The sequence below is a fragment of the Musa acuminata genome, chromosome BXJ2-6, assembly GCF_036884655.1.
Source record: "Musa acuminata AAA Group cultivar baxijiao chromosome BXJ2-6, Cavendish_Baxijiao_AAA, whole genome shotgun sequence".
NCBI classification, from domain to species: Eukaryota; Viridiplantae; Streptophyta; class Magnoliopsida; order Zingiberales; family Musaceae; genus Musa; species Musa acuminata.
The window spans coordinates 2,980,988-2,989,596 of NC_088343.1; the positions used below are offsets into that span (position 1 = coordinate 2,980,988).

General features: G+C 41.8%; 1 protein-coding gene across 1 annotated transcript; it reads left to right on the plus strand.

Annotated features, from left to right (window-relative positions):
- Nucleotides 1-292: 292 nt before the first annotated feature.
- Nucleotides 293-2,592, plus strand: LOC135613409 (mediator of RNA polymerase II transcription subunit 14-like). Its single transcript, XM_065110438.1, has 2 exons — nt 293-734; nt 2,091-2,592. Exons 1-2 carry the CDS (start codon nt 516-518, stop codon nt 2,466-2,468), a joined length of 597 nt encoding a protein of 198 aa, XP_064966510.1. The 5' UTR covers nt 293-515; the 3' UTR covers nt 2,469-2,592.
- The last annotated feature ends 6,017 nt before the right edge of the window (nt 2,593-8,609 follow it).

An 8,609-nucleotide genomic window follows, 5' to 3' on the forward strand; every position in this document is an offset into this window, starting at 1 on the left:
GACAAGAAATATTTATCTGGGGGCAAAACAAAAGAAATGATTTCCCCACCGGTTAATTTGAGACAAGAAGTCTGCCCTCGTTATCGTTTGAGATTATACTGAGCTTCTTACGGACCCACTGTTTTCCTCCAATTGCATAGCAGGTATGATTTGCGAGTATTAAATCAGATGTAAGAAAAATATTTTTATGATGAAGTTGCGGCCACATAGATCACATGTGGACCAACCAACCCTTTCCCCCATTCCTGTTTGTCGTAAGCCCAAACCCGCACGCTCCAAATAGCCTGCCTTTCTCTCCGTGCGGGTCGCGGATCCTCTCTCTCTCTCTCCGGTCTTTGCACACTGTATTTGGTCGCTTCCTCCGCCCTCGAACGCCAAAAAACATCAATTGGAGCTGCGAATTCGATCTCGCCTTCCTTCGCTTTGCACCCGCGGCGCCCGGATTCGAGCCCGGCCGTCGAAACCCTAGCGCGCCCCCCCTCCGCCCCACACTTTGGGCGCCGGAGCGGAGGGCGATGGCGGCGGAACTGGGGCAGCAGACGGTGGAGTTCTCCGCCCTTGTGCGACGAGCCGCGGAGGATTCCTACCTCGCCCTCAAAGAGCTGGTGGAGCGGTCCCGGGCGCCGGAGGACCAGCGATCCGACTCCGAGAAGAAGATAGACCTCCTCAAGTTCATCGCCAAGACTCGGCAGCGGATGCTCCGCCTCCATGTGCTCGCCAAGTGGTGCCGACAGGTGATTCTCGTCCTCGTCTTTTTTTTTTTTTTGGCTTCTTTATTGCTCGCTGTGAACTGGTTTTTTGCCTAGGGTTTCTGAATGTGTTCCTTCTCGAGTGCCTCTAGGCTCCGGTAGATGGAAAGCCGCTTCATTTCTTAATCCATGGTACGGATTTAGTCTAGTGTCTGGATTAGTAGTTTATCTGGGGATGATCCTGGAAACCTAGTTCCAAACTGGTAGTCAGTCTTGGTGAATTTGGCGTTTTGGATATGCTTTAGGTTACAATAAGTGCAGCTTATTTCAGTTTTCTGGAGTGTTTTTCCCCCCTCCCTTTTAATGCATTTGAGCGACAATATGAAATTTATTAGTTTGTGATGCAGTACAACACGCTTTGTGCTCTAACAATTTTTTTCTACTAACCCCAAATGCTAAAACATCATTAAATCTTTAGTCTATTTGTATGTATTAATAGTTAAAAAATAGCAGATTATGTTTTGATGCAATTTAAGATGTAGCTAAATCCTTGAAGGTGAATTGTAAAATTAGAGAAATTTATTGGAACCATTATTTTGAGAATTTTCTCATTGGTGTTCTATATACTATTCTCAATCTTTGACATTTTTTATTTGAGACTGATTGTATCCTAATTTAGTAAGATGCTCTACAACTTTAGGAACCAAGTGAGTCGTTTTTATATGGTGCAGAAAATGTTTATCATGATTCACAACATATTAAATCTTTGTTGTCTAGACATGTTAGGAGAAATATTCCATAAAGCACAGATTAAGGATGTAAGTTGGGCAGTTTGGGTTTATTAGAGGTAAAACTTTATTGACCAAAGGTGAACACCCTCACCGCATGATGAACCCAATGTAATTTCTGAACTAGCTTGATAAACATGTACCTAATTCGAGGTGGAATCAAATTGATTCTCAAGGTATTTATGTCAGAAAAAGAAGTAAGCCACTGCATTCAATTTGTAAATGTTGATTGACAAAGCATGTTGTGCTTTTAATTGTCATTATCTAAATGTACAACTTTCCAGAAAGGTTGCACACTTTTTATGTTTGAATGATTTTTTTTGGAGTCTTCACTGGTAACCTTATTATAAAATCCTTTGTGACATTATGCTTCTTGATTTTTTGGAGTCTTTTTTATTCACTTTGTCACTTGTTTTACATCCAGCATTTTCTTTAAATTAAGCTCAGAATCTGATTTGAAGATGGTGGTCTGTGCATTTATTCATTTGTTTGATGATCAATGTCAAAGTAGTCTTGTAAACTTTTGAGATGCCTTATTTATATAATTAAATTGTTGGCTCACGTTGTGTATCACATTAGATGACTGATTTGATCTTGAACTGGCATGGTTTAGGCGAAGTTCAAGATCAATGCAATACGCTTTGAGCTTATCTCTGATGGCACTGCAGCACAAGGAGCAAATACTAGTGCTTTGCAACTGGCCCAAGACGGTGAACTCGATTCAACTGGCCTAAAAACTCCTGGTTTGAAAATCATTTATTGGTTAGATGCTGACAAAAATGCCGGGGGATCTGATTTTAGTTCACGTCCATTTCTCAAACTTGAACCAGGGCAAGATACACAGATTAAGTGTCTACATAATTCCTTTGTATTAGACCCACTTACTGGCAAGGAAGCTATTTTTTCACTCGATCAAAGTTGCATTGATCTTGAGAAACTCCTGCTAAAAGCTATTGCATGCAATATACACACCCGTCTGTTTAAAATCTAGAGGGAGTTGAGTAAAAGTGTTAACATTTGTCGAGGTACAGGTGATGTTGTATTGAAGAATGATGGAAGTATGGTAGCAGATCTAAGAAAGGTTAGTAATGAATAAATTTATTCTTCATTTGTCATATGAGTTATCTGTTTCTAAGATACATGTGTAGATTTCATGATTCGGGTCTTTAGGATCAATAAATGTTTAAATGGTTCTAGTAAAAATATTTTTAAGGTGCTGGCCTATATCACTGTTGATTACATGGTTTCATTCATATTGGCTAGATTTTCTTGGTTATACTTCTTCCATTTTGTTCATCTGTATTCAAATTCAATTACAAAGTCCCCACATGATTGACCCAAAACAATTAGCTGATCTATTTGTATTTCATTAATATTCATACAAACTCTAATTCCATAAAGAAATGCAATTAATATTTGAAAATACTCCCATAGCGTCACAAATCATGGTGCAAGGAAATGTTCTTTGGCTTACAGAATATTGTAGAATGGATCCATAGGAGAAAATGGATTCTAAGGGTAAGGAAGTTAAGTTGAAGCGGGGAATGTTCATGTGGGTAGACTTTTGAGCTGCAGGCTGTGGCTAGATCTGGTCATCATGTATTTGCTTGGGAAAAATATTAGAAAAGCCTCCTTGGTGGTGTTCCAGGGGTTTTCAACATTAGATCAGTGCTAATGTAGACTTGAGTTGATCATGCTTATCTAAGGCATTTTGGTGGCGCGAGGTGGAAAGATGTTAATTCAAACTGTCTTGTTCTGTGAAGAGGCCTAATTATGTCTAACGCTATTGAATTAATTTAATACAGTAATCTCATGCTCTTTGTTGTCCCATGCAAGGTTTGCAATACCGAATGATACCACCTGGTAAGGGCAGTACATATCAGTCCATCAGCAGACCAGTACACAAACCGCCCGCTACCGAACGGTATCGCTGATTGAGGTTGTTATTGTCGACGGTGACCGAGGGAGAAAGTGAAAGAAGAGGGAGAAGAGGAAGAAAGAAATGAGAAAAAAAAAGAACCTGCAGATCGGCGCTGCTCTCCTCCTCGTTTGTCGGTGACTTCTCATCCGCGCACGGGGGGAAGAGTCATTGGCGTCGTGGGGCGAAGAGAGACAATGCCTCAACGAAATTATATATATATATAAAGGCGACGTCGCCGCGTGGGGAGAAGGCAGATTTTTTTTCTTCGGGCGACATCATAATTTTTTTTTTTTCTGTAATGTCGCTCGAGAGGCGATGTGGCCCCGTGTGGGGAGAAGAGAGATATACTGAGCGGTTTATCTCTTATATATATATATATATATACCGAATGATATACCGAAATATGTCGCTCTGTCATAAACGGTCGTCGCGCACCCGCAACAACTCCGTTCAACGAATCGTTCGTCGCTCACACCCACATGTACAGCTTCTTGACATGTTGTTTTCTCTTGGTTTTGGGGCATTTTGCTTGTAAAAATGTAAGTTCGAACAAGCTGCAACGTTACAAAGCGACCGCTCACCGAACCGAGCAAAACAACCCCAAAATAGTTCCGTTTTCGCGTGCCACGGGGGCTAGCGAACAAACTGCCTCCGCTCACCAAAACGTCAGCCATCTCAGCCCCTTTGAACCCCCCGGGTGGCACAGGGCTGGATGGGGCTTTGGTTATATATCGGGCGTTGAACTCTCATTCACAAGTTCGCACGTGACCTTTACGGGGACTTGTTTTCACGCCCGGGACCAAGTGAGCGGCTGTTTGTGGGCTTGCAGCTGTTCGTTCATCCTTCTAAAGCCTTGTTTTCTCCTTCTCCCTCTTTTCTCTTGTGCACACAAGTATGCAGTTGAAATCAAGACGTAAACGTGAACTGAGATCTGATGATTGTGCGAGGAAAGCCGATTTACGTCTGAATGCAGTTTTACGTCTAAATGTTGAAACTCGTTCGTAAAATTGTAGAGGACAGTTTGCAGTTATCAATAGGATCAAAATGTAAGTGTAAACTGCAAAGAAGCTCGTTCGTAAAAGCACGGAAGACAGTTCTGCAGAATCAAACGTAAACGTAAACTGTAATGTATGAAAATACGAATTTACGTCTGAATGCAGATTCGGAAGAACAGCACTTAGAACTTGTTCGTGAAAGCGCAGAGAGCAGTAGTAATGAAGGAGGTTTGCAGTAATGATAAAGTGCTCAAGGATAAACGCAAACCAGAGATTTAGAGTGGTTCGGTCAGCCTTGACCTACTCCACTTTTGGCTTCCTCCACCGACGAGGTTGCCGACGTCAACTAGCTGCCTTCCTTCAATGGGCGAAGGCCAAACTTCCCTTTTACAGTTTCTCTCCTTTTGACAGGCTCAGGAGACAACCTTTACAGACCTTTCTCTCCTCACTTTACAACTGAAAACTTGAAGAACAGAAGGAGGAGACTTAAAGGCTTTACAACACTTTTGAGCTCTTAGAATCACAGAAAAGATCAAGATTTCGGTGTAGGTCTGTTATCTTTTCCATGCTGAATAGGTGGGGTATTTATAAGCCCCAACCCAATTCAAATTTCGAGCTCAAAACGATCAAATCCTGGAATTCCGGGATCAGGCGGTTGCACCTCTCGACTGGAGAGGTGGCACCGCCTGGCAGAGCTCGAAGTCTGAGCTCAGGCGGTTGCACCTCTCGACTGGAGAGGTGGCACCGCCTGGCAGAGCTCGAAGACTGAGCTCGGACGGTTGCACCTTCTCTGTCAGGGGTGGTTGCACCTTCCTGCCAGAGCTCGAAGACCGAGCTCAGGCGATGCATCTCCTGACCAGAGAAGTTTCTCTTCTCTGCCAGAGGTGGTTGCACCTCTCTGCCAGAGGTGGTTGCACCTCTCTGCCCGAGGTGGTTGCACCTCTCTGCCAGAGCTCGAAGACTGAGCTCAGGCGGTGCATCTTCTGGCCAGAGAGGTCGCACCTCTCTTCCAGAGCTCGAAGACTGAGCTCGGTGATTGCATCACCTTGCAGAGCTCGAAACTTGAGCTCAGGCGGTGCTACCGCTTGACAGAGGAGGTTGCACCGCCCAGTCTCGCTTGGAGACTGAGCCCTGGGCGGTTGCACCTCCTGGCTGGAGCGGTTGCACCGCCCAGTCTCGCTGGGAGACTTAGCCTGGGCGGTGGCACCTCCCTGCCTGGGCGGTTGCACCTCCCACAGCTACTTGGGTTCGAATGGGTTGAACCATTCGACCCAACTTGAGTTCTTCAGGGGCCTAATTGCCCCAGGATTAAGCTAATGGGATCACCTCCCATTTCTAACTTAATCACCGTGCTAACTACGATTAAATCTAAGACAATTTCTGCAGCTTTGCTTCGGTACGTCAATCGCTTCTTCCGGCGAGTTTCCGGCGAACTTCCGTCGATCATCCGATGAACCCTCGGTGATGCTTCTGCGGACTTCCGGCAAACTCCTGGACTTTGCGACGATCCACTTGGCGAGTTCCGACGAGCTTCGCTTGGCAAGCTTCTGGACTTCTCGGATCTGTTCCCGCAGAACCTCCGACGACCGTCCGTACTTCCGTCGAACTCTCGAACTCCCAACGTGATCATGAACTTGACTCCGGCGCAACTCCTGCTGCTTGTCTATCTTTCATCGTAGTTAATCCTGCACACTTATCTCAACACATAGATTAGACAACAAATGACAATTGACTTCATCATCAAAATCCGAGATTCAACAAGCTCCATCTTACATGTTCAACACCAAACCAAGTGCAACTTTTGTTGCAAATCTGGACACAAGACACATTGTTGTCCATTCAAGAAAATAAGTCCAAACAAATTAATTTGGGTTCCTAAAGGAACCATGATAAACTCTATGCAACATGATAGAAAATGTAGATCTATTTATGAGGCACCCAAAAGCAAATGGGTACCTAAACATCATCCTTTCTTGTAGAAAACTAAACAATCGCAAGCTAGGAGCAAGAAATGGTACCTTGATAGTGGATGCTCAAGGCATATGACCGGAGATCCATCTCAATTCTCTAAGCTCACTAGCATAGACGAAGGATATGTCACCTTCGGAGACAACAACAAGGGTAAAATCATTGGCAAAGGAACCATAGGTAACAAATCCAACCTCTCTATTGAAGATGTTTTACTAGTTGATGGTTTAAAACATAATCTCTTGAGCATTAGTCAATTATGTGATAAAGGATATATTATAAGATTTGAATCTAATGCCTGCATCATTGAAAAACCACACAAAAATATATCTATGATTGCATTAAAACAAAACAACGTATACACTATTGACATCAATGACTTATGTGATGAAATGTGCTTTGCCGTTATGAATGAGGATGCTTGGCTATGGCATAGAAGATTAGGTCATGCTAGCATGAAACTAATCACTCAAGTATCATCTAGAGAACTTGTAAGAGGAATTCCTCATATCAAGTTCATCAAAGATAATGTATGTGATGCTTGCCAATTAGGTAAGCAAATTAAGGGTAGCTTCAAAGCTAAGAATCAAATAAGCACCTCTAGGCCCTTACAATTGATCCATATGGACTTGTTCGGACCAATCTCTACATCGAGTCTAGGAGGTAGCAAATACGCCTTTGTCATTATTGATGATTATAGCAGATATACATGGACCTACTTCTTAAAACAAAAAAATGAATGCTTTAGATATTTTACCAAGTTTTGTAAACTTGTTCAAAATGAAAAGGGATCTATGATTTCGTCAATTAGAAGTGATCATGGTGGAGAATTTCAAAACCATGACTTCCAAGAATTCTGTGAACTCAACGGATACAACCATAATTTCTCTACTCCAAGAAATCCTCAACAAAATGGGGTAGTAGAAAGAAAAAATCGAAATCTACAAGAAATGGCAAGAACCATGTTGAATGAACATAGCCTACCCAAATATTTTTGGGCTGAAGCTGTAAACACTGCATGCTATATTTTAAATAGAGTCCTAGTAAGACCCTTACTCACCAAAACTCCTTATGAGTTATGGAATAACAAAAAACCCAATGTCTCATATTTTAAAGTCTTTGGGTGTAAGTGTTTTGTCTTGAATGAAAAGGATAACTTAGGAAAATTCGATGCTAAATCTGATGAAGGAATCTTTCTTGGTTATTCTTCGGTTTCTAAAGCTTTTCGCATCTTCAATAAAAGAACCTTAATTATTGAAGAATCCATCCATGTTGTTTTCAATGAGATTTCAGAAATTAAGAAAAATGATCTTGATGATGATGTTAATTTTGATTCCTTGAATTTAAACGAAACCCCGTCTCCAACTAGCAACTTGGATGCATCCACTTCCGAAACATCCTTACCCAAGGATTGGAAGTATATAGATGCTCATCCTAAGGAGCTAATCCTAGGAGACACATCAAAGGGGGTTCAAACACGATCTTCTTTTAAAAACTTTTGTGCCAACGCCGCCTTTCTCTCCCAAATTGAACCCAAATGTGTTGATGAAGCCATGAAAGATGATTCATGGATTATCGCAATGCAAGATGAATTAAATCAATTTGAGAGAAATGAGGTGTGGACGCTTGTTCCTAGGCCAAATGACCATTTAGTTATTGGTACTAAATGGGTCTTTAGAAACAAGCAAGATGAAAATGGTATCGTGGTTAGAAACAAGGCTAGATTAGTGGCCAAAGGTTTCAACCAAGAAGAAGGTATCGATTACGAAGAAACCTTCGCACCTGTGGCTCGATTGGAAGCCATAAGGATGCTCCTTGCCTACGCTAGTTGCAATAATTTTAAGTTATTTCAAATGGATGTTAAAAGCGCTTTTCTAAATGGTTTCATTTCCGAAGAAGTTTATGTTGAACAACCTCCTGGATTTGAAAATAATGGCTACCCTAATCATGTGTTTAGATTAACTAAAGCTCTCTATGGTTTAAAACAAGCCCCAAGGGCTTGGTATGAGAGACTTAGTTCTTTTCTCATTGAAAATAATTTCATAAAAGGCAAGGTTGATACTACATTGTTTATCAAGAATTTTGAAAACAATTTTCTCATTGTTCAGATTTATGTTGATGATATCATCTTTGGCTCTACAAATGAATCTCTTTGTGAATCGTTTGGTAAAACTATGAGTCTTGAATTCGAAATGAGCTTAATGGGAGAATTAACATTCTTCTTAGGTTTACAAATCAAACAACTATG

Bases quoted from the DNA above. Each gene is read 5' to 3' on its own strand.
- LOC135613409 (XM_065110438.1), top strand. From the start codon at position 516: ATGGCGGCGGAACTGGGGCAGCAGACGGTGGAGTTCTCCGCCCTTGTG. The intron at 735-2,090 runs GTGATTCTCGTC...GGCATGGTTTAG, and splicing joins TCGCCAAGTGGTGCCGACAG to GCGAAGTTCAAGATCAATGC.